At 36.3% G+C, this 27461-nt stretch overlaps 1 protein-coding gene across 1 annotated transcript; it reads right to left on the bottom strand.

Moving 5' to 3' along the window:
• Window positions 1-937: 937 nt before the first annotated feature.
• On the bottom strand, window positions 938-27461 carry LOC141424275 (ovostatin homolog 2-like). Its single transcript, XM_074077837.1, has 9 exons — window positions 27343-27461; window positions 26561-26744; window positions 25668-25824; window positions 20119-20171; window positions 13766-13786; window positions 13111-13276; window positions 12379-12463; window positions 10266-10380; window positions 938-1066 (listed from the first exon to the last, which is right to left on the bottom strand). The coding sequence occupies exons 1-9, from the start codon at window positions 27408-27410 to the stop codon at window positions 938-940; spliced, it is 978 nt and encodes a 325-aa protein (XP_073933938.1). The 5' UTR covers window positions 27411-27461.

Raw genomic sequence — 27461 nt, 5'->3', positions numbered from 1 at the left:
CAATAATAGGAAGGACCAAGGGCTAAAACTTAAATTTTTAATGGCTGCATAATATTCCTCCTATGTTTATATATTATAACCCAGTAAGCTATCCTTTCAATATTTATTCTTTCATTATGATAACTAAATATATTTAGGTATCTGTTAAGTTTTTAATTGTTTATTCATTTATTCATATTTGCATACATTGTTTGGGCCATCTTTCCCCCTCCCCCCTCTCTCACCATCATTCTAAAAGGTTTTTTAGTTCTTGAGAATTTCCTTGGATGTGTTAGATGTCTCTAAAATTCTGAATATTGATAAAAAGTACATCAGTACTTAATATCTCATGAACAAAATATTTACTGAAATATCATGCATATGTTAAAAAGCCTATTTTAATAGAATGAAAGTACTCAGAACCCCCCCAAAAAAATTAAGTAATAGAAATAATCATTCCATACTGTGGGGAGAGACCTAAATCAAGGAGATAGAAGAAATTCATTATTAGAAAAGTATATATATATATTCCTGGTTGTGGGATAAAGATATTTCATTGGATTTCTTCTCAGAGGTTTGGTAAAACATTCTTCCAATGCTATGCTACTTCTCTTGATCTGATTCTATGGTCAAAAAACAAAATTAAAATCAATAAGAGTACTTTCCAGTTATATTTATATATGGAATTATTGAGGAAAAGGAAGATGCTGACATATGAAACAGATGCTGGCATTAAAAATCAATAGATTGGAATCTGATTTCCAGGTTAATCTTACTTATATTTAGTATTTGATTATCCATCAGTAAGTATAATAAATGTTGGTTGAAACAAGAAACACTCAGGATTTGGATATGAATGATTAAGATACCCTGTGGAAAGTAACCATATTAACAATGTGTGGTTGGTCATTAGGTGACAATTTAAATGGGCTGGTGACATCCATTTGGGTCTTGGTGCTTAGGGAGTGTTACCTGTTCCCTCTTCTGTGACAAGAGCATGCACTTCAAGGGAGTTCTGATATCCTTCCCAATTTAACTCCAAAGTATCCATGGTAATAAGCTGGGAGACACAGCCATCTTTCCCCAGCTGAAACAGAAATGAACGTAACAGTAAAAGAGAATTTAACTTTTAAAAACAACATCAGAAATAAAAGTTTAGGGAAAATATGTAACCTCTGAGAAGCAACTTTGAGTACTGCTTTACCAAAATTTTGGTTTTATAAAACAATTCACTGTTTTTATAATTTAAAATTTCAATTCATGTATTTATTTATGAGTTCATTTGAATTTTTAGCAAATTCTAATTCTTACAATACTGAGCTAAAAAGAACACCTTAATGTGCCATTATTTGGTTAATCCACAGGATAAAGACATGTATTTCCGGAGATTCCAAGATGGCAACTAGAGGGAGGAAGCAGAAAGCGTGCCTCCTAAAGTAAAATCTTGGAGAGATGCTGGAGATACACCTTACAGGAAAAACCACCCAGAAGAGGCAAAACTTTGACCCCTCCACACCTCCTGCCGGTGCAGAGAATCTCCACTTTACGTTAAACAGAGAAACCAGGAGGGCCTCCGGGCTGCCAGATGCCTGTGCCCAGATGGCTTGGGAAGAGATGGATCACAAGGTGAGCTAAGCAGTACGTGGTAATTCCACAGACAACCCTGGATCAGATCAGCATAGCCCCTGGACAGACCGACCCCCACCCAGGGAAAAGAAGAGAAACTGAATAATAAGCAATAACAACAAAAAAGACATGTAGCAAAGAGGGTGGGGTGCCCTGAGCACCTAAGGGGGGGAGGGGCAATCCCTCATGGAACTGTAAATAAACAAGGCAGGAGCGGCGGCACCCACCCAACAACCAGGAGCGGGAGAGCTTGTAAAAGTGGCGGTGGGAGGAAAACTCCACAGGAGAGGGGGAGGAAAGACCCATTTCCCACGTGACCTGTAAATAAACATGCAGGCCTGAGAAAGCAGGTGCAGTGTCACCTCCTCCAGTGTGCTTGGAAAGGGGAAAACTTGTAGCAGTGGTGGTTGTACCCAGGAGAACTCTAAGTAAACAAAGCCTGAGGGGCTAGGTGAGTGTTAAGCTCACTCCTGAGATCTGCATAAATAAAGCCTCCAGCAACAGCAGGAAGACAGCAGGCAGGTGAGCTGTAGCCTCAGATAGCCATTCACAGAACTGTCTCCAGACTCCTTTTTTTCTCTCCTCTTTTGATGAGACAACAACCGAACTACACCTGCATGCTGAAAAACTTACTGAAACTGTATTGCATTTGAACTTGGGACACTTTATGGCGTTTTTTCTGTTTTCTGTTTTGTTTTTTTTCCCTTTAATGAGACAATGACAGATCTACTTCTAAGACACCATCTCCAGGATTGGAGGCTGAGGGACTAACACCAAAATTATTAAGACTGAAACTTTATTGCATTTGAACTTGGAGATTTTTTTTTTCAATCCTCTCTCTGTCTCTCTAATGCCTGTTTAGCTTACTGTTGATTACTACACAATCTTTCCCTACTTATATCTTTGAAACTTTTGTTTGTTTGTTTGTTTTTTACTTGTTTGTTTACTTGTTTTTCCCTTTTTCTTCAACTTCTTTCCTTTCCCTCTCCTCTCACCCTTCCATTCTAAATATCACCATTGTTATTATTACAAGCTAGAAAATACTTAATTGCACACAGTACAGAGACAAAAACAACACCAAGGGCAATGATGGGAAGACAGAAAAAACAGGGAAACGAGTTTTCCCACAGCAAAAAATAAGTACAGGAACTAGAGGGGAATGAAGAAAACAGATACTCAGATCTAGTCTCCAACAAAATGAAGATAAACTATGCCAAAGAACCCAATGAAGCCCACAAGAATAATCTAAAAGAAAAAATCCTACAGGTAATCAATGAGAATTTTATAGAGATGATACTGGATATGGTCAACCAAAATGTACAGGAGATACTCAAGAAATACCAAGACAACAAAAATAGAGAATTTGAGAAAGCACAAGAAGAAATAAAAGAAACCATAGAAGCACTGTATAAACACCAAAGTGAAACAAAGAACATGGTTAATAAAGAGATAAATGAACTCAGGACAAAAATAGACATCATTAAAGAGGAAGTGACTCAGGGTGTGGAAAAACTCAGAAAGAAGAATGAAACAAAATTGCAAAACAAAATGGAAGGCTAATCCAGCAGAATAGAACAAAGAGAACACAGATTCTCAGAACTTCAAAATGAAACGGTAATTAAAGGAAAAACCAAAGAACTATTAGTTAAACAACTTAAGACCTGTGAAAAGAAAATGCAAGAACTCACTGACTTCATCAAAAGACCAAACCTGAGAATCATGGACATCGAAGAAGGAGAAGAGGTGCAAGCGAAGGGAATGCATAATATATTCAACAAAATAATAACAGAAAATTTCCCAAATCTAGAGAAATCTATTCCCATACAGATGCAAGAGACCTCAAGAACACCAAAAAGACCAGACCAAACTAGAACTACCCCATGGCATATTATCATAAAAAACAACAAATACAGAGACCTGAGAAAGAATATTGAAGGCTGTAAGAGAGAAAAAACAAATAATATACAAAGGTAAACCCATCAAAATCACAGCAGACTTCTCAACAGAAACATTAAAAACAAGAAGAGCTTGGGGTGAGATCTTCCCAGCACTGAATGAAAATAGCTTCAACCCTAGGATACTCTACCCAGCAAAACTATCATTCAAAATAGATGGAGCAATAAAAATCTTCCATGATAAGCAGAAACTAAAACAATATGTGACCACAAAGCCACCACTACAAAAGATTCTTCAAGGGATTCTGCACACAGAAAGTAAGCCCCACATAACCATGAAAGGGCAAGCAGCACCAAACTACAGGAAAAGAAAAAGCAAGAAAGTAGAGAATAACCTCAACGTAGGTATACACAATCAAACAACTAAGACAACTAAATGACAGGAATCACCACATACCTATCAGTACTAACACTTAATGTTAATGGACTTGATTCACCTATCAAAAGGTACTGTTTGAGAAACTGGATTAAAAAGGAAGATCCAACAATTTGTTGCTTATAAGAGACCCATCTCAATGACAGAAATAAACATAGGATTAGGATGAAAGGCTGGAAGAAGATTTACCAAGCCAATGGCCCCTGAAAACAGGCAGGAGTAGCAATACTTATCTCTGACAAAGTAGACTCAAACCTACATTGATCAAATGAGATAAAGAAGGACATTCCATACTAATAAAAGGGGAAATAGACCAAAAGGAAATAACAATTATCAACCTATATGTACCCAATGTCAACGCACCCAATTTCATCAAACATACCCTGAAGGACCGAAAAGCATATACTAACTCCAACACAGTGGTTGTGGAAGACTTTAACACCCCATTATCATCAAAGATAGATCATCCAAACAAAAAATCAATAAATAAATCCAAGATCTAAAATACACCATAGATCAAAAGGACCTAGTTGATGTCTACAGAACATTTCATCCAACTTCTACACAATATACATTCTTCTCAGCAGCTCATGGAACCTTCTTCAAAATAGATCATATCGTAGGGCACAAAGCAAGTCTCAGCAAATATAAGAAAATAGAAATTATACCGTGCATACTATCTGATCACAATGCAGTAAAAGTAGAACTCAACAACAAAAGTAAAGACAAAAAACATGCAAACAGCTGGAAACTGAATAACCCATTCCTAATGAACAATGGGTCATTGATGAAATAAAAGAGGAAATTGAAAAGTTCCTGGAAGTCAATGAAAATGAAAACACAACCTACCAGAACCTATGGGACACAGCAAAGGCAGTCCTGAGAGGAAAGTTTATAGCCATGAGTGTATATATTAAAAAGACTGAAAGATCCCAAATCAATGACCTAATGATACATCTCAAACTCCCAAAAAAAAAAGAACAAGCAAATCCCAAAACAAATAGAAGGAGAGAAATAATAAAAATAAGAGCTGAAATCAGTGAAATAGAAGCCAAAAAACCATACAAAGAATTATGAAACAAAAAGTTGGTTCTTTGAAAAAATAAACAAGATCGACAGACCCCTGGCAAACCTGACTAAAATGAGGAGGAGAAAAAAACCCAAATTAGTAGAATCAGGAATGCAAAAGGGGGGATAACAACAAACACCATGGAAGTCCAGGAAATCATCAGAGACTACTTCAAGAACCTATATTCAAATAAATTTGAAAATCTAAAAGAAATGGACAGATTTCTAGATACATATGATCATCCAAAACTGAACCAAGAGGAAATTAATCACCTGAATAGACCTATAACACAAAATGAAATTGAAGCAGCAATCAAGAGTCTCCCCAAAAAGAAAAGTCCAGGACCTGATGGATTCTCTGCTGAATTCTATCAGACCTTTAAAGAAGAACTGATACCAACCCTCCTTAAACTGTTCCATGAAATAGAAAGGGAAGGAAAACTGCCAAACACATTTTATGAAGCCAGTATTACACTTATCCCAAAACCAGGCAAAGACACCTCCAAAAAGGAGAACTATAGGCCAATCTCCTTAATGAACATTGATGCAAAAATCCTCAACAAAATAATCTCAAACAGAATTCAACAGCACATCTAAAAGATTATTCACGACCAAGTAGGCTTCATCCCAGGAACGCAGGGGCTGTTCAACATACACAAATCAAAAAATGTAATACACCTCAATAACAGAAGCAAAGACAAAAACCACTTGATCATCTCAGTAGATGCAGATAAAGCCTTTGATAAGATCCAACACCATTTCATGATAAAAGCTCTAAGAAAACTTGGAATAGAAGGAAAGTACCTCAACATTATAAAAATTATATATGACAAACCTACAGCCAGCATTATACTTAATGGTGAAAAACTGAAACCATTCCCTCTAAAATCAGGAATCAGACAAGGATGCCCACTATCTCCACTCCTATTCAACATAGTACTGGAATTCCTAGCCAGAGCAATTAGGCAAGAAGAAGGAATAAAAGGAATACAAATAGGTAAAGAAGCTCTCAAAATATCCCTATTTGCAGACGAAATGATCTTATACCTTAAAGACCCAAAAAACTCTACTCAAAAGCTGCTAGACACCATCAATAGCTGTAGCAATGTAGCAGGATATAAAATCAACATAGAAAAATCATTAGCATTTCTGTACACTAATAATGAACAAACTGAGAAAGATTATATGAAAACAATTCCAACTACAACAACCTCAAAAAAAATCAAATACCTAGGTGTAAACCTAACAAAAGATGTGAACGACCTCTACAAGGAAAACTATAAAACTTCTGAAGAAAGAGATTGAGGAAGACTATAGAAAGTGGAGAGATCTCCCATGCTCATGGATTGGTAGAATCAACATAGTAAAAATGTCTATACTCCCAAAAGTAATCTACATGTTTTATGCAATTCCCATCAAAATTCCAATGACATTCGTTAAAGAGATTGAAAAATCTACCGTGAAATTTATATGGAAACACAAGAGGCTATGAATAGCCAAGGCAATACTCAGTCAAAAGAACAATGCTGGAGGTATCACAATACCCAACTTCAAACTATATTACAAAGCAATAACAATAATAACAGCATGGTACTGGCACAAAAACAGACATGAGGGCTAGTGGAACAGAATAGAGGACCCATACATGAAGCCACACAACTATAACCAACTTGTCTTTGACAAAAGCACTAAAAATATATGATGGAGAAAAGACAGCCTCTTCAACAAAAACTGCTGAGAAAACTTGTTAGCAGTCTGCAAAAAACTGAAACTAGATCTATGTATATCACCCTATACCAATATTAACTCAAAATGGATCAAGGATCTTAATATCAGACCACAAACTCTGAAAGTTGATACAGGAAAGAGTAGGAAATATTCTGGAGTTAGTAGGTATAGGCAAGAACTTTCTCAATGGAACCCCAGCAACTCAGCAACTAAGAGATAGCATAGATAAATGGGACTTCATAAAACTAAAAAGCTTCTGCTCAACAAAACAAATGGTCTCTGAACTGAAGAGGCCACCCACAGAGTAGGAGAAAATATTTGCTAGCTACACATCAGACAAAGGACTGATAACCAGAATATACAGGGAACTTAAAAAACTAAATTCTCCCAAAACTAATGAACCAACAAAGAAATGGGCAAGTGAACTAAACAGAACTTTCTCAAAAGAAGAAAGTCAAATTGCCAAAAAACACATGAAAAAATGCTCACCATTTCTAGCAATAAAGGAAATGCAAATTAAAACCACACTAAGATTCCACCTCACCCCTGTTAGAATAGCCATCATCAGCAACACCACCAACAACAGGTGTTGGCGAGGATGCGGGTAAAAAGGAACCCTTTTACACTGTTGGTGGGAATGTAAACTAGTACAACCACTCTGGAAAAAAATTTGGAGGCTACTTAAAAAGCTAGACATTGATCTACCATTTGATCCAGCAATACCACTCTTTTGGATATGCCCAAAAGACTGTGACACAGGTTACTCCAGAGGCACCTGCACACCTATGTTTATTGTGGCATTTTTCACAACAGCCAAGTTATGGAAACAGCCAAGATGCCCCAGCACTGACGAATGGATTAAGAAAATGTGGTATCTATACACAATGGAATTTTATGCAGCCATGAACTCAGAACCTCACGTTTTGCCAGGCAGGCACTGTACCACTGAGCCACTCTGCCAGCCCCTAATGCAGCCATGAAGAAGAACGAAATGTTATCATTCACTGGTAAATGGATGGAATTGGAGAACATCATTCTGAGTGGGGTTAGCCTGGCCCAAAAGACCAAAAATCGTATGTTCTCCCTCTTATGTGGACATTAGATCAAGGGCAAACACAACAATGGGATTGGACTTTGAGCAAATGAAAAAAGCGAGAGCACACAAGGGAGGGGTGAAGATAGGTAAGACACCAAAAAAATTAGTTAGCATTTGTTGCTGTTAATGCAGAGAAACTAAAGCAGATACCTTAAAAGCAACTGAGGCCAATAGGAAAAGGGGACCAGGAACTAGAGAAAAGGTGAGATCAAAAAGAATTAACCTAGAAGGTAACACACACGCACAGGAAATTAATGTGAGTCAACTCCCTGTATAGCTATCCTTATCTCAACCAGCAAAAACCCTTGTTCCTTCCTATTATGGCTTATACTCTCTCTACAACAAAATTAGAAATAAGGGCAAAATAGTTTCTGCTGGGTATTGAGGGGGTAGGCGGGAGAGGGAGGGGGTGGAGTGGGAGGTAAGTGAGGGGGTGGGGGCAGGGAGGAGAAATGACCCAAGCCTTGTATGCACATATGAATAATAAAACAAGAAAAAATAAAAAGCTAAACATTGATCTACCATATGATCCAACAATACCACTCTTGGGGATATACTCAAAAGAATGTGACACAGGTTACTCCAGAGGCACCTGCACACCCATGTTTATTGCAGCACTATTCACAATAGCCATTTTATGGAAACAGCCAAGTTGCCCCACTACTGATGAATGGATTAAGAAAATGTGGTATTTATACACAATGGAATTTTATGGAGCCATGAAGAAGAAAGATATGTTACCATTCGCTGGTAAATGGATGGAATTGGAGAACATCATTCTGAGTGGGGTTAGCCTGGCCCAAAAGACCAAAAATCATATGTTCTCCCTCATATGAGGACATTAGATCAAGGGCAAACACAACAAGGGGATTGGACTTTAATCACATGATAAAGCAAGAGCGCACAAGAGAGGTATGAGGATAGGTAAGACACCTAAAAAACTAGCTAGCATTTGTTGCCCTCAACGTAGAGAAACTAAAGCAGATACTTTAAAGCAACTGAGGTCAACAGGAGAAGGGGACCAGGAACTAGAGAAAAGGTTAGATCAAAAAGAATTAACCTAGAAGGTAACACACATGCACAGGAAATTAATGTGAGTCAACTTCCTGTATAGCTATCCTTATCTCAACTAGCAAAAATCCTTGGTCCTTCCTATTATTGCTTATATTCTCTCTTCAACAAAATTAGAGATAAGGACAAAATAGTTTCTGCCAAGTATCGAGGGGGTGGGGGAGAGAGGGAGGGGGCAGGGGAGTAAGGGAGGTGGTGGGGGAAAGGGGGAAGAAATGACCCAAACATTGTATGCCCATATGAATAAAATTAAAATAAAAAAAGACGTCTATTTCCAGTCACATTTATTCAAATATGATACTTGCAATTTTGTCAATTTCAAACATATTCTTTAAAAAAATTTTAATTAGCATCCTCAAACTTTGAAACTAGTATAGGAAAACTTAGGAAAAATACTATTTTCTGAATAGGACTTCAATTACTCAAGATATAAGAGTAAGAGTTCAAAAGTGGGATTGGGTCAAATTAAAAACTGTACATCAAAGAAATAATTTCCAGAATCCAAAGACAATCCACAGAATGCTAGGAAAATGTTTGTAAGCTCTTCATCAGACAAAGGATTAATATCTAGAATATACAAACAGCTCAAAAAGTTAAACAGTGAAAGAACAAAATTTCAATGAATTAATGGGCAGATAAACAGGCAGTTCTCAAAGAAGTAGTACAAATGGCTATTAAATACATGTCCAACATCCTTAGCTATATGGGAAATGCAAATCCAAAGGACATGAAGTTTCCATTTCACCCCAGTCAGAATGGCACTCCTCAAGAAAACAACAAATGCCAGTGAGGATATGAGGAAACACTGTTGGTGGGAATGTAAACTGTGTCACCACTGCGGAAGTCAGCATGAAGGTTCCTCAAAACCTAAACACACCTATGATACTGCTGTGCTATTCTTGGCACATATCCAAGAACAGATTGAGAGAAAAGTAATCACCTATTTAACAATCTTGAATACACAAACATCCTGACAGCTCCATAACTAAATCCACAAGTATGTATTGGAGAATATGCCAAGCTATTGTTGCAGATTTTGGTATGGAGCCAGATCCATTTTACTTTTGATGGCACTGAGGATCAGGACCTTGCACTTATTAGGCAAGTGCTCTGCCACTTGAACCATGCCCCTATTTAATCTAAAATGAAATTAACCCGAGCATTTCAATACTATAGTTCATTTTCTTGTGAATGAACAGAGCACAAGAAATGAGCTAAAGAACAGAATATTTAAAAATGTGAATAGGAGTATAGAAGGAAAGTATGACTCTTTAAAGAAAGAAACAGGAATGAAGAAAAGCAAACAGAAAGTGAGGATATAAGATCTATGGAAACTTCTTTATGATTTCTCAAATATATCTCTTACCTGAGTAGTAAAATTTTTACAAAGTGAATTGAGATTTCTACAAGATCCATAAATAGTAGATTTCCTGCATGCGCTGAGGTGAACTTTCCCCTCCACAGGCTTGCCATAGGTGTATCTAATAGGAGAACAGAGCAGTGAAATCAATGCCATTAATACTTTTCTTTGTGTTTGAAACCCCACTGCACCAACCTTTAAACAGATTTTATTTTCTGGAGAAAATCTAAACAATGGTAGTGTGTTAAAGTAAGTAGAATGCTTTAGGCCAAAAAAGGTTTTAATTTTTTGAAACAGACAACATGTAGAAATTATATATCTAAGTCATTAAAACACAATGTAAACAAAGAAAAAAATAATAATAAAGGAAGAAATACAACAACAATTGACAGCTCATTTATTAGGTTAATATCTTGTTTCTTTTGGCTTTTTTGTATTTTCAAAATGTGGTATTATGAGCATATATTATTCTTATACTTTTAGTTTTAAAACATAAATGATATGCATTTTAATTACATAGAAGTACATAAATACATTTTCATTGGTAAAAATCCAAAACAGTAGATAGAAAAGGCAAAGAAAAAAATTGTCTGTAAGGAATAGCAGTATATCCCTCTGGGTTATATTTTATGATTCCTTGGTTTTGTTTTTAAAATTCTCTGTCAGAATCATTCATTCTTCTAGTGAGCCTTTCTACATAGTTATATATAGATCTTTAGTTATCAATATGCTGAATTCTTGGGTCTTTGATTCATTTTAATAAATTATTGACTGCTAAATACACATTTTGCTTATTTTTAAATTTTTATTCTGGATGATCTTCAATTGTTTCCTTGAGTATAAACTGCTCATTATTTTGGCTTAATTCTTTGATTTCAAATTGTTAGACTCTTCAGCAATTTACTGATTTATGTTTAACATTGTTTTGGCTCTCAGATGACTTGCCACAGAGTGCCTTATCTTGTGTATTCCAGCACCTTTCCAGTGAAAATCACACAGGAGTTAGTGTGCAGCCAAGAACGGCAAGGCAGCACCTTAGACATCTGGACTCTGGGGATTTCTCCTTGTCAAGGGACTTTTCAGCTATGCTGGATATCCCCTGTTGCTACCACCCAAGTACACGGAGACTTCCCTCACTTTAGCTTCTTTTGCTTCCAACCCTGGAGGGGAAGCACAAGATAGGGACTTCAAAAAGTTATCTATGCCATTTATTTACCCTTGTAAACTTCCAGTCTGAAGCAAACAGTAGCGGAACCTTTCTTTATGACTAGAAACTACTGGGACACTGTTTAAATTTGTTGTCTAAAATGAAAAATAATGTAGTGCATAGGAGATTTTGGCCTACAGCCAGGGAATGAATTAATCCTCATATTAGGTCTGAGGAGGCAAAACTTTTATATATAGATATAAAAACTACACTAAGGCTGCTTTACTTTGAGATGAGGGAGGGGAAAACAACTTGAAGTTCCTGACAGCTCCCTCTGCCATATACCAGTAGAGTACTTTGTTACTTGGCACAAAGTCTCTGTCTGTTCTTGATTTCCTCCACACAGTGCACCCTAATTACCCTAGAGCTAATTCCAGCCCTTATGTCAGTTTTCTTTATGATACATTTTTGAGATACAGTTTTCTTCTGTAATTATGTTAGACAAGAAAATTGAATCCAAAGTCAGAGTAAACACACAATACTAGCCAACAGAACTTTCTGGGACAGTGGAATGTTCTGTACCTGTGCTCTCCAATTCAGCAACCATTAGCTATAAGAAATGTAGTTAGTGAAACTGAAGGATTGAATGTTTAATTTTATTTAATTTTAATTATTGAAGTTTAACTAGCTACATATGGCCACTCAGTGGCTACAGCATTAGATAGTATAAAAGAACATTATCTTATGATGCAACACAGTAATCAAACTATTACCTAAAGCCATGTGTCATAGTTCCTAATCAAATAATTACAACTATATGGTAAGAATTAATAAAATCAGCAATGTAATTTCACTCTTTCCTTTTCCCTTGCTCTGTACACCTTTCCATTTGCTTTTTTTTTAAGGTACTATTTCCTGTTTCTAATATTTTTCTATGAATACATCATTTTATTATGTATGATTTAAACTTACGATGCACACACAGTAACTTTGAATTCAGAGTCCGTAACTAAGATGTATCTTGGTGCATCCACAGTCATTTGAAATTTGGGTAACACTGTTGATAAAAACAAAAGAGGGAACTTTAAGATAAGTGCAGTCATGTGAAACAATTATTTTCCCCTTTTTAAACCGTGGGCCTTGGTTAATCTTTGCTGTTATGTACTTTACTGAAGTTCATATGAGCTGAATATTGGAACTGGATAGAAAAATGCAGACTTAATGTCCAAATACACAACGTCTCAGGTATTGATCTCAGAAAAGTATGCCTCAATCTTTTCATCTATAGAACGGGAATAATGACAGTACCATACAACTTTAGAGGAGATTTTATGAACTAATACAAGGAAAATACCTCCTTATATAACTAGTGTTAATTTCATTCTTTTTCCTCAAAAAGTGCTTTGAGGCATAAATATGGCATAAAAAAGAGAGTGATATACCAGAAGCCATCATATTCTCGACAGCACTAAAGGAAGGTAAAATAACTTTTGTAAGATAATACAGAATTGTGTGAAGATTATAGTTTGTAACTAGGGAATAAAAATGAGATAAGTGGAGAATGTTCAAATAATGGCAGAGGATAAGGAAAGATGCAAAGAAAAGATACACAATAATCAATGTTATTGAATAACCATGCCCTTGTCAAAATGCAGTTTTAATTTTTTCTTATTAATAAATGACAACTTCATAGTTAGTGTTTACCATATTCCTCAACAGAGAAAGAGTGATATTTTTCCTTTTCAGAGGCTGTCTTCACAATGATCCTATACCATCCAATGGACTCCGAGAACAATTGGAAGGAGAGAGATAAGATACCACCGGCAGATGTTTCATTCACCCACTGCTGGATGTGGTTACCCTGTGGGTCCTGGGGATAAAGAAAGCATGTTTTGTTGCATGATGGATTTTTTTCATTCACCATAAAATTTTAGCAAGCAGCTTCCTAAGTTATGAAGAGTCTAACCTCTGCGTATGTCTTTCAGTTCTTCACAGAGACGTGATTGTTTAACCATCTCTCCATATTATACGGCTTGGTATATTTTAGAATTGCTGTGTTTTACATCTGCTTTCCATGTCAATGTTTTGTCTCTTAAGGTTGAGTGCATATAACCAAGTGCACATTTATAGAAATTCAGTAGTTAAATGTCCATAATGGTATAGCTGCCTATTGTCATTCGCAAAGAGAAATCAAAGAGACAAAAACATTTATATTCTTTTAAGGATGATTACATGAAATAAATACTTTTTTGACTATTTCAATAGGCAGTCTTCTCCTATAAAATGATTTCTGATTTTCAGGTTTGAGTAGATTTTTAAAACGTGAGAGAAAAAGATCTTTATCTGGCAATTATCTTACCTTAAGGGTGATCAGTGGATACTGAAATAAAAATAAAAATGATGTCAATATATGAACTCAAGAACTTTTCCCCCTTGTGAGTATTGGTTATTTATAAATGTGTTATTCAACAAAGAAACATAAGCAGATAACCTAGGAAAACTCAAACATTTAATTTCTGACTGAGACTGAATTTATTAAAACTCTTTCACCTAGCATTCAAGAATTGGATTTTTTCTGCTCTTTTACAGCATATACCCTGCCATTTTGGCAAGCAACCCTCACTTAAGTCTCTTCAACATAATAAAAAAGTCTCTAGGATTATTATTAACTTCCATAAGGACAAATTTCATGGTCAGTATTCATTCTCACAACTGTAATTTTTTACACTGCTGGTTGCCCTCTGAAATACTTCAGTCTTCTCATTTCTATATTCCACATGAATTCATTTGTCTTAGAGCTTTCACTATTCCTTATAATCAACTTTTTTCATACAGGACAAATAAATAATCTTAGGCATTTGTGCTAAGTCTTACTTTGAGACTCCTCTTCTTCTCTTTCCTGCTACCTGTTTGCCCTGTCTCTCTGGTCTCTCTAGTGTATAATGGCCTTCACACCATTAGATCTAGAGTTAAGCATTTAATGTGCTCTCTCAAAACACTAAAACCAAGAAGTCTGGCATTAAGAACCAGAAACTAGAAGCATCATGTGAACAGGCTAAGGACAATTTTTAAAAGGGCTACCTTTAAGTTGCTAAGTGCTTTTTTCCAGGAATTAAAACATTTTCTCACTGATAGAGCAAATGTGTAGAAATTTCTGACAAGACTTATAACCTTTGTGAGAAATTCTTGGAACTGAAAACCAAAATGAAGTTGGGGTGGCTCTATTTGTTTTTAAAATCCATGGAATGGTATCTCTTTGATGATTTATCAAAAATAGATGATGTTACAGAACTAACTCAAGTTATTATGTTACTCTTTTACTAAGTCCCTCTTCATGGGAGGGAAATAAAAATGTGTTATCTCTATGTGCCATGGAAAGAGGTTGATTACTTGGATCAAATTTGATTAGGGCAAATCAGTTAGAGATCTACCCTTTTTTGTTATCTGGTTGTTATACTCCTAATGCAGATGGCTTTCATTGAGTTAAACAGATTGAATTTTTATTATTTAATTTGTCTAGATTTTACTCAGCTTCAGTGGTTTCAAAAATTAGTGTCTAATAAAATTATATTATCATTGATCTAAGTTCCTTATTTTCTCCAAGCAGTGAGTAGAACGGTGCTGATTCTGCAAACTAATGACTGTGTTGAATTAGTGTGACCCTAATAGACAGGGAAAGGAAGTGGATTAGAAGTGGTTATGCCTTAACAATAAAACCACTAAATGGCAAGCATCACCACATACCTATCAATATTAACAATGAATGTCAACGGACTCAACTTCCCCATCAAAAGACACTGTTTGGCAAACTGGATTAAAAAGGAAGATCCAACAATCTGTTGTTTACAGGAGACCCCTCTCATTAACAGAAAAAAAAAAAAAAACAACCCACTGGCTTAGGGTGAGAGGCTGGATGAAAATTTACCAAGCCAATGGCCCTCAAATACAGGCAGGTATAGCAATACTTACATTTGACAAAGTAGATTTCAAACTTACATTGATCAAATGAGATAAAGAAGGATACTTCATATTAACAAAAGTGAAATACAACAAAAGGAAATAACAATTATCAACCTATATGCATCCAAAGTCAGTGCACCCAATTTCATCAAACATACTCTAAAGGACTTAAAAGTACATACAGATGCCAACACAGTGGTAGTGGGAAACATTAATGCCCACCTATCATCAATAGATAAATCATCCAAACAAAAAATCAATAAAGAAATTCTAGAAGTAAATCACACCATAGATCAAATGTACCTGACTGATGTCTACAGAATATTTCATCCAACTTTTGCACAATATACATTCTTCTCAGCCACCTATGGAACTTTCTCCAAAATTGATCATATCTTGGGGCACAAAGCAAGCCTCAGCAAATATAAGAAGATAGAAATAATCCCATGCATTCTATCTGATCACAATGCATTAAAACTAAAACTCAATAACAAAAACAACAACAGAAAATATGCAAACAATTGGAAGCTGAATAACACATTGCTCACTGATTAATGGGTCACAGATGAAATAAAAGAGGAAATTAAAAGGTTCCTGGAAGTTAATGAAAATGAAAACACGATCTACCAGAACCTGTGGGACACAGAAAGTCAGTCCTGAGAGGAAAGTTTATAGCCATGAGTGCATGTATTAAAAGGACAGAAAGATCTCCAATCAATGACCTTATGCTGCTTCTCAAACTCCTAGAAGAATGAGAACAAGCAAAACCCCAATCAAGCAGAAGGAGAAAAATAATAAAACTAAGAGCTGAAAATAATGAAATAGAGACCAAAAAAAATCATACAAAGAATCAACAAAACAATAAGCTGGCTCTTTGAGAAAATAAAAAAGATTGACAAGCTCCTGGCAAATCTGACTAAAATGAGGTGGGACTTTAGATCTAGATATAGGGTCACATGACAAGGGGAGAACACATACAGGAGGTATGGGGATAGGTAGAAAACCCAAAACATGAAAGAGTTTGATGTCCCCACTCCAGAGGAACTAATACAGAAACCTTAAAGCTACAGAGATCAACATGAGAAGGGGATCAGGAACCAGTGTAAAGATCAGTTAGAGATGAATCAACCTGGGTTGTAACACATTTGATCATGGAAGCAATGCTAGGAATCTCTCTGTATTGCTGTCCTTATCTCAACTAGCAAAAATGCTATGTCTTTCTTATTATTGCTTATTTCTACTCCTCAGTGGAACTGGAGAAAAGCGCAGAACAGGTTCTGCCTGGAAGTGAGGGTGGAGAGGGGAGAGAGTGGGGGTGGGGGGCAGGGGGAGAAATGACCCAAACAATGTATGCACATGTGAATAAATGACTAATAATAATAATAAAAAGTTATCTATAGGTGAATGGGAAGAATGTAGTCAACATGACAGTAGCAGGACAGGACTTTCCAGCATGTAAATGATAACTTGTTGCTTTTTGAAACATGTGAAATTACCTAGTCAGAAAAAAAAAGGATAAAAAAATAGATGTGGGGGCAGAAATAAAAATGTGCAGGATTCTTGCAGATTGCTTTTTCTTTTTCTGAGGGTTAAGAGTGAGAAAAATCACAATCCCCTGATTCAGTGTATTGCTATTGCAGTGGCATGAACTTGGAATCTTTCTTCCCCTTCACTGAGAAGTAATTTGTTAAAGTGTTGCTGGTAGAAATATTGGAGTTGGGAATAAGTTTCTATGTTAAATTTGCATTTTATGTATGGATTTTTAAAGATTGTATTTATGAATTTAAAAGTGGTTATTAAGAAAAAAAATGTCATCCACAAAAAAACAAAACAAAACAAAACAAAAACCACACTAAGATTCCACTTCAGTCCTGTTAGAATGGCTATCATCAAGAACACCACCACCAACAAATGTTGGCAAGGATGTGGGGAAAAGGAACCCTCAATCACTGCTGGTGGGAATGTAAGCTAGTACAACCACTTTGGAAAACAATATGGGGGCTTCTTAAAAATCTAAACATAGATCTGCCATATGATCCAGCAATCCCACTCCTAGGGATATAGTCAAAAGACTGCAACTCAGGTTATTCCAAAGGCACCTGCACACCCATGTTTATTGCTGTACTATTCACAATAGCCAAGTTATGGAAACAACCAAGATGCCCCACCACTGACGAATGGATTGAGAAAATGTGGTATTTATACACAATGGAATTTTACTCAGCCACAAAGAAGAATGAAATTTTGTCACTCGCAAGTAAATGGATGGATCTAGAGAACATCATCTTAAGCAAAGTTAGCCAGGCGCAGAAGACCAAAAATTATATGTTCTCCCTCATGCTAATTATAGACCTAAAACAAATGCGGTAATATTATCAGACATGGGTCACACACTAATGGGAGACCAAACATGGGAGGAATAGGGAAAGGGAAGGAAACCTAAAACTTGAAAGTGTTTGATATGCCCACCGTAGAGGAGCGAATAAAGTAATCTTAAACTGGTAGAGGCCACTATGGGAAGGTGACTGGGAATTAGTGAAGAGGTCTGGTAGGGATGAACTAGTTCGGGTTGTAATATACATGTGCATGGAAGCAATGCTAGGAATCTCTCTGTATACATATCTTTATCTCAAGCTAGCAAAAATGCTATGTCTTTCTTATTGTCTCTTAGGTTTTCTCTTCAACAAAACTGGAGAAGAGCTGCCTGGAAGCAAGGGAGGAAGTGGTTAGAGGGAGGAAGGTAGGGGGCAAGGGGAAGAGATGGCCTAAACAATGTATGCACATATGAATAAATTTTTATGTAAGAAAAAAAGAAGTGGTGATGCCTTGAATATGTGAGGATGGAGGTGGTGGTTGGGAGGAGGGAAAACCAGTAAACATACAGAGAAACTGTCTGCATAGGTTATCAAGCGTCAATGTATCCGCTCAGCTGAAGAAGAAAAAGGAGAGTGAAACCACAATAGAGTGACTAGTTCTAACAAGTTTGTTCAAAATACATGGAAAGACATGTGTCAGGTTTCCTCTTGTGGAGGCTTCAGTCATGATTCACTATCTCTAAGTTATTTTCATTACTACACCCTTGTTCTCAGATTGTCTCTAGCAAGACTGTAGTCTCCTGCTGAACCCCTGTCTTAATCATCATCATCATCGTATTCTGGCTATTCAGTCTCTCCTAGCTGTGGATTGGCATCTGATAATAATCCACTGTATTTCTGTGAAGTGTAATCACTGTCCCTAAGGGATAAAAAACTGCCCTGAATAAAGAGTAAATTTGGAAAGGCCCTGGAATTCATCCCTGTCCGTTGTCTTCCTCTACTCTGCACACAAACTGCTCTTTTGACTAAATGTAATTCAAGTACCCCACAACATGGCACCACATCTCCTATCTAGAGTTTTTTTCATCATGACTTTCTATGTTACTTGGATGTTTTAGCAAACCTGGTTATTATGTTACCATTCCTCAAGTCCTCTTGATTCCCTACCTTCATGCCTCCTGTAACATTTCTCGCTGCTTATAATATCTTCTTGTTCCTAATTTAAAACATTATGTCACCTTTATTTTCTAAGGAGTCTTTCAGTTTCACCTCACCATGACACCGGTAGCAGAAGTGGCCAATGAGCCACCTCTACATCCCTATTTTCCAGTTCTTTGTCCTTGGTCCCATTTCACTGTGCTCAGTTCCTAACAGTTTTCATCTGTGAACTTGAGAGCCTGTCCTTCAACCTCCTGCCAAGCTCCTGGGGGGTTGTTTTTATCTGGGCCACTGCTCATAACCAACATGTGCCTAGTGTTAGAGGATGAAAGCCTAGCTTTCTTTCCTAAGAGAAGCACAAAATCTGAAGTGTAACCTATACTCAGGACTTCCTGCCAGTCAGGCTGATGACTTTGTCTGAAGTCAATTGCGTGCGTGCTTGGCAACTTCTCTAGCCCTGTGCTGCTTCCTCCCACTCTCTTACCGGTTTCTTCTAAGGCACTTTATTAATAATTCATTTGTCCAGTTTTCTTTGTTTAAGGGTCTGATTCTGGGGAAGTTGACCTAATAACTTTCCTCATAACTTCAAATAAGAAGCAGCAATAATGCTTTCATTGACTTATTATTCATTCACTCATGTAGTTATAACATATTACACTGCATAACATTTACTCATTCTTTTAATATATAACGTACTCATTATATAATTTTGAGAGCCTACTATCTGCCATGTTCTATTCTTCCAGATGTCAAGGATGCAATGATGTATCCTCCTTATACATTTTAGTGTCACTTTTATTGCAATCATTCATATTCTTTCCCAATCACTTCTGCTCTAGTATAATAATTTTGGGACAGGAAGGACATCTTCTCTATATTTGGGTCACAGGGCTTTATATTTGTAATTGAGAAGTGCATTTATTTTTTGTGATGAGTCAGAGAGAAGGAGGAGGAGGAGGAGAAAAAGCAGAAGGAGGAGGAGGGGATAGGGGAGGAGGAGAGGGGAGGGAGGAGGAGAAGAGGAAGAAGAAGAAGAAGAGAAGGAGGAGGAGGAAGAAAAGGAAGGAGTAAGGGAAGGAAGGAAGGAGGAAGGGAAGGAAAAAAGGAAGGAGGAGAAGGAGAAAAGAGTTTGATTCTAAGTGAGGAACACAATGGGTGATGGACTAATAAAAACATAGGGTCAATAATAGACTGGTCAGCCTCATTTTCCTTGATTAATTTTATGATGTTAAAAACAAAGAAGTGCATAAGTACTCAGTTATTTCCAATTCTAGCTTACCATTTCATCAACAGGTTTGAACTCATCATCCAGAGACACAATTCGAATCATTACTGAGGAAGGAAATAAAGATAATATAAAGAAAGTTATTCATCTTTTGTGTTATACAGCCTTTCTATCCAAAGGATTAGCTTAAGTGAATCAGAAAGCAGTAGATTATTGCAGTCTGTGGCAATTAGTTACACACAGAGCCAATGAAATACATATCACACAAGGTTATCATGCTGGATTTGTTATGTCAGACTGCCAAGAAAGTGTTCAGCAAAACTACTTCTGTCATTCTTTTACTCTTATCTGTACTTTCTCCTCCTACACATCATAAATTTGGTCACAGCTTTCAAAATTAATACAAGTGTTTTAGAATTATGTCAAACCCAGGGGATATTTGTTTAAGGTGCTGGGGATTGAACCAGGGCCTTGCATGTACTTGGCAAGAGCTGTACAACTTGAACTATACCCCAGCCTTTTAACCCAGGAAATATTTGTGATATCTGCATAATATTAGATTTCATACCAATATGTTTTATTACTATTTCTTTTAGGGAGGCTACAGTTATTGTGAAATGTGTGTTGTTGAAAATGTCAATTCAAAATTCACTCAGGAGTTATTTTGTTGAAAAAATTCATGTATTTCTGTGCACTGCCCCAAATATTCCCCCTATCTAGACATACCATAATTAGTTTTTCAAACACTCAGCTTTCTGGATTTCAAATTATGAAAACAGTAAACAGTTTTTCAGTTAAAAACTTTAAACTGGGACATTTTAAAATTTAAAATGGGATATTTTCAGAGTCTAACATTATGTACATAGAGATTTTAAAGGAGTGTTCTCAGCATAATCTTTGTGTCAGGTATTTTATTAATTCATTCATTCTTAAATGCAAAATTTCTTCAATGCTATTTTTAATACTTCATAGAGATATCTTTTGGGACAACTGCTCTGCCCACACCCCTCTTGTCAGAACACCCAAAAAGATCAATCCCTGGCAGTCCTACTGGCTCTGTGTGACCCTATATTTTGGCCTGGTCACCTGATCCAAGCTGCACAGGGTCATGTAATTTAAACTGATATCATTCACATACATATACTAAACAAATCACCAGAAGAGCAGCGAATTGTCAACTGGGGCAAAACTTATTCCTCATAGAATAGTTAACTGGTTAACTGCTGACAAGTGCTAAAAGAATAAATGTTTGAGTTTCTTTTCTGGGCTGTGGGACTGCTGCTGCTTTCTCAGGCTAAGTAGGGAAGTTAAAACAAATCTGAAGAGATTTGTTTCAGTTGTTAAAAGCATTCTTCAGAGGTTCTTTTCTTTTTTCGACAGGAGCTTACTATGGTCCAGGCTGGCCAGCAACTCATGATCCTCCTGCCTCAGCCTCCAAAGTGCTGGAATTATAGTCATGTGTCACAATGCTGGACTATCTTTGAGATTTTTGGTGAAGTTTCTTTTTTTTTTTTTTCCCCTCTGCTCAATTCCTGATAAGTATACGCTATTTAAGAAGGAAGCTAAAATACTAAGTTTAATGTTTAAATAATTAAAATATCTTATTATTCCAAATCTATGTTCTTGCAGGGTAAATACTTTAAACAAATGCAATGGAACTATTAGTACAGCATTTCGGGGAATAAGAAGGAGGAGATTATTTTGGGGAGACCTTGGAATCTGAAATGATATGAGTTGAAACATGCTCCACATTCCTTAGGACCCACCTTGTGGTCATTGCCTGTTGGATAGCAGACAAATGAAGTGATTGTCCTATTCTTGTTTCTAAGGTCTGAGTTAGCGTTCATTGTTTTTTTTTTTTTAATTTCAGGCAAGTTTGGGCAGAAATCACTACAGCAATAGTCAGGAAGAACCCATCAAATAAGCCACACAGATAATTGCAGTCAAACCAGAGCCTTAATGATTTCATTCATTGCAAAAATAAGATACTTTGTATATGATAAATGCCAAATATGAAACTGGAAAACACAGTCTAAAAAATGTACCTGGATAATTTATAAGTTCTTTTTTAAGATTTCAAATGGTCAAATTTACAATAACAGCCATCGATAGTATCCTGTATAGTTCCTAACATACATTCTAATCTATAATTTCTTAGCAGATGGGAGCAAAAGAAATACATAGGCTTCAGATTGAAGATAGTGGTCCATATAAAGCAACAGTCCTTATTAAACTCTGCTTTCTCCAGCACTTCTTAACAAGAATCCTAAGACTTTTTGGGCATTCTTTTTTGTTCACTACATGCAATCCTCCTCTTCCTGAGGACTTCTGGCCACATTAGAGATGAATTAATAATGTTTGTTCAACAATTATTGATGTTGCCCAAACTTCAGAACTGAACCATGTTTTTCCATCTGTTACCTCAGTACTGATGTGAACAATCCATTTTCTTGACTGCTCTGAATCAAGGGAGTGAGGCAAAGGACAAGGGGAGGGTATGGGGTAGAAATGTATATTCAGCACAGTTTCTACAGCTTTAGTACATATTTGTCACCTCCCTCAGTTGGGGTTTTTCCAAAATCCCTATATGTTGATAGCTAAACAAGCTGTGATGACAATAATCCTTAGTTCACTCACACCTGCCTCACTGGTGAAGTGTTAACCACCAAGTCAGTATTCAAAGCAATCTTTTCCTTCTTTTTATGTTAGAGCTTCTCAATGCATGCCCACTGAGCCTCAGGATCAAAACCACCTTTGAGAATTATTTTTAAAACACAGATTTAAAAATTACCCTATTTTAAAGTTACCCTAACTAATGATTGTTTTACTCACTGAAGATGGAGAGCCACCCTTTGTAGCTTTTTGGTTCTTTGTGATATTTGATGGACAGTTGGACAGAAATAATTAGAAGACAACTATTTGTTTGAAGAGACTCCATCATTTAAAAATTATATTTGCATTCATGTTTCATGATTATAGATAATAGTAATGGAAAAACAGTCAGGGAAGAACAAGTATGGCCTAGGGGGCCATAACTGATACAGTATTAGAGTTGACCATCCATATCTGTGGGTTCCACATCTGTGGATTCTATTAACTAAAGACTGAAAATACACACAAAATATTTGCATGTGTACTAAACACGTGCAGACATTTTTTCTTGCCATTTTCCCTAATCAATATATTATAACAATGATTTACATAGCATTTGGGTATTATCAGTTATCTAGAGATAGATATGTTCCTATATGTGTGGCTGTGCGTAGGTTCTATGCAAATATTGTGCTGTATTATATAAGGGATCCAAGCATCCACAGAATTTGGTACCATCAGGGGTCCTAGATCTAGTCACCCCTCGATACTGAGGGACAGTGTTGGTTTCCTTAATATTTTAAGAAAGCTAAAGTGCCCTGAGAATGATAATAATATTAAGAATATTAATAGCTAATAATTGAAGGAGTAAATTTATGAACTAACATATGAGAATAATGTAATAGCATATTCCATTAAACTTTTAATGCATAAGATCTTTCCAAAATGTATCTTAAAAATAAAATGGCACTATGTATTTATATTTTCCACATAAATAAATGTTTAAATTGCAATTTATTAGTCAGGGTAACCACTGTTATATTTCATAGATTGTTAGGAATCTGTGAATGTAATTATAAGTTGAATAAAAAATTTGTCATGTCTATATCGAAAAGTAATATTTTTTATTTAATATATTTTTTCAGAAGAAAACTATTGAGGGTAGCCACTGTTAAGTTTTTTCCTAAAAAAAAAAATATAGATTTTTTTTTGCCCAAAACTTTTCTCCTTGTTTTCATGCCCACCCTTTTTGCTCAAGCATAGTAGACAACTCAGTGGAAATACTATAAAGACGTTCCCTTTGTGGTTTAATGATATGTATAGATTTATCAGAACAGTCTTCAGACTGTTTCATCATGGCACAGTGCCCAAATCTATATGGAGTGACTCATCACAGACATTACTTAGCTACACTAAAATTCTTACTCACCCACATAGTCAGGGACTTAAAAAAAAATTCTTTCATTCACTTCCCCTTGTTTTCCTTCCTTTTTGCATCAGCGTCCTAGAATCAATCCCCAGATACTAAAGGACGATTGTATCTTAACACTTTTAAGAAAGCTAAAATATCTTGAAAAAAAAATAAGCTGGGCACAGTGACACACTCCTACAATCCTCACTACACAGGAAGCAGCAATAGAGACGATTGCAGTGCAAGGCCAGCGTGGGCAAAAAGTTCATAAGACCATAATCTCAACCAATAAAAAGTTGGATGTGGTGGTGTGTGTCTGTCATCCCAACTATGCAAGAAGCATGGATAGGAGGATAGCCTGGACATAAGTGCTATCTCAGGATAAATCTAAGCAAAAAGGAAGAGGGGCTAAGGTGTGACTCAGGTGATAGAGTGTCTACCTGGCAAGTGCAGGGACCTGAGTTCAAAGCCCAGTACCACCAAAAAAAAAATAAATAAAATATACTATAAATATTAATTATCCATTTGTTTTTTTCTACTACAAATGAGTCTATTTACCATTTAAAGACAGATTTTAAATTATGTCTATCTCTGTGCTTTCTCAAGTGTAGTTTATCTCTGAAATGCCTTTCTTTTTTACTGCTGTAATTATGTTCATTATCCTCTTCTAAGCTGAGGGATGAAAAGAGACTTTTCAGTTTAATTCAATGTCATGCTGTTCATTCTACCATTAGACCTTCTCCAGCTACTAGGAGTACCTCTTGACATGTTCTTGAAACACTTTGCACCATTTTATTTCTAATTCAACTATAATTGTGTAAATTTGCACTTGCTAAAATTTCATGATTCCCCATATTATTTTAGAATAATACAGATATTATTAGAATGTTAAGGATCTCCTTAAAAATACAGTTTCTGAGGCTCTGTACCCAAGATTGACTAAGACTAAATTTCTTGCATTTAGTTTATATAATCTGCATTTTTATTTTGCATTTTTGATCCACCTTTCTAATGGATTATAACACAATGAATTTTCTGAGCTTGTCTTGTGTACATGAGTTTAAATATTCTATAAATGCAGGGACTGCAAACCTTGATACAGCGTTCTGGAGTCCACAGAGCTGTTTGCAGGCTGAGCCTATCATCTATGAGTCACTGCCTTCTCCGCAACACACAAAGACTGTACGTGACTTTCAGAGATCCCGCTATCTTCTTTGTAATGAAAACATGCCAGCAGTTATAGATCCCGGCTGACAGCTGGCAGAGGCCTCAGCCTGGGCCTGCTTTACCTCTCACATACGTATACCCCTGCATGTGACATCGGTAACTCTTAAGTGTTCCAACTTGGCTGAGTGCCCTTTGATGGATGAAGAGAGCCTCAGACCAAGGCTCCTATGCCCAGTTCCCACGTGGCCCTCGATGGACCTCATTCTGTTTGATCTGTTTTAAGAACGGAAGGGTTTTGGGATTTTTTTTGGTGGTACTGGGGTTTGAATTCAGGGTCACACACTTGTTTAACAAGAGCTCTGCCACTTAAGCCACAAAAAAAAAATTCTATAAATGATACCAGTTGAGGGTAATGTAATTTAGGTATGCACACCTTTCTGTCCAGGCTTGTAGATGGGTTTATCTGTCTGTACAAAGACCACGTTTTCCCTGGCCCTGATTGCCACAGATCTTCTCTCTTCAAGGTTGACAGTGGCTCCTTTAGTAGAAAATGTGATAAAAGCCAGTGGATCCAATTGGGCCTGAGGAACCTAGAAAGCAAATAGATAATTTGTGAGACAGGTGTTTTGTCATGCAATCTCTATTAGCAATTGTGTATTGGTGTCCTACAAGCTGTGATTCACAAATTGTCATTTCTTAGTATTCTTCTTTTGTGGTACTGGAGTTTGAATTCAGGACTTTGTACTTGAAGGCAGATGCTCTCCCATTTGAAAGATAGGTCTCCCTTTTTGTTCAGGCCTCTCTGGGCAATGACCTTCCTATTTTAAGCTTCTTATTATAAACTGAAATGACAAGCAAGTGTCACTATACCCAGCTTTTTCCTAATGAGATAGGATCCTGCAAGCTTTTTGCTTGGGCTGGCTTCCAACTGTGGTCCTCGTGATCTCAGCATCCTAAGTAGCTAGGATTGTATGTGTGAGCTACTGGCTCCTGACGGTCTTAATTACTTTCTTATTTCACCATTTAAATAAATTCTCCTCCATCTTTCTTAAAACTTCCCTCTCTGCATGAGTTGCTCTTTGATGGATCTTTTGTCCTTCAACAAATTTCTGTCAAAAAATCCAATGGTTTTGCTCTTGCCCTTATTCAACACCATTTATAGTTGTACTAATGTTATCTCAAACTAAGGACTGCACATATTTTTAAGTAAAATAACTTTACACATACATTCAAATAGTCTCTTTGTCCCTAGAAAGTCAGTTATGTGGATGGCTTTCATGCACCTTCAATATTTATGTTGTACAGTAAGCAGAGTGAAGTATTTACCTGAAAGTTGATGCATTTAAAGAAGTTCTTGCCTGTATCATACTCTTTAAACACTTTTGTCTGGACTTCACCATAGTTGAGGGAAACAGTCAAAACAACGGATTCAGTTAGATTAAAAAGCTGGGCACAAGCTTTATCCAAGGAGCCTTCTTGTAGAACAGAAGGGACCAGTAGAACATACTGCCTACAAAATTTAAGCAAGAATATTAAAATTGAAAGTTTCAAAGAAATAATTGGCTACTTAGCAATTGTTTTGTTAGATGAAGGATTCTGGAGCTTCATAAAAATACATTCCTTTTTAATATTAAAAATACAGAAAAGTGCTAAAACTGAGGTCTTGAAATACATGAAACAAAGATGTTGGCTGTGAATTGAGGCTTGTAGACAAAACAAGAAAATTCCAATAACAAAGAAGGAATTAATTTTAATCATTAGTTCTATAAAGGTTAACAGTGTTGGTGTCCCCATACAATGCTTTTCCTATGAACTGGTATGCACATTCCATTTTACATTTGTCTACTATTTTTCTACCTTCTTTCCCCAACTACTGATTAATGAGCCTCTTCCTTAATAAAAGTACAATTTTTAACTCTAAATTAGCATATATATCAGGCAGAGATAATGGTCTCACTCAAATTTGAAATTTGTAGTAACATTAATATGTTTTGATTACACTTTGAAAAATCAAATCACTGTAATAAAAATGTAGTAAGTTTGAATTTTTAATAACAAACTCTATGTGACTTCTGTATATAATAACACAACTCTAAGCAATCACTTACACTTTTGGAGAATGTGAAAGAGACAGATGAAAGAGAAAAACACCCAGAAGTATTCTCATCCACATCATGATCCAAATTGATGGAGAAGTCAACAGACCACTCGCTAGATTCACCTGCAG

This window comes from Castor canadensis, chromosome 6, assembly GCF_047511655.1.
Source record: "Castor canadensis chromosome 6, mCasCan1.hap1v2, whole genome shotgun sequence".
NCBI classification, from domain to species: Eukaryota; Metazoa; Chordata; class Mammalia; order Rodentia; family Castoridae; genus Castor; species Castor canadensis.
This window is presented reverse-complemented; position numbering and strand designations above follow the sequence as displayed.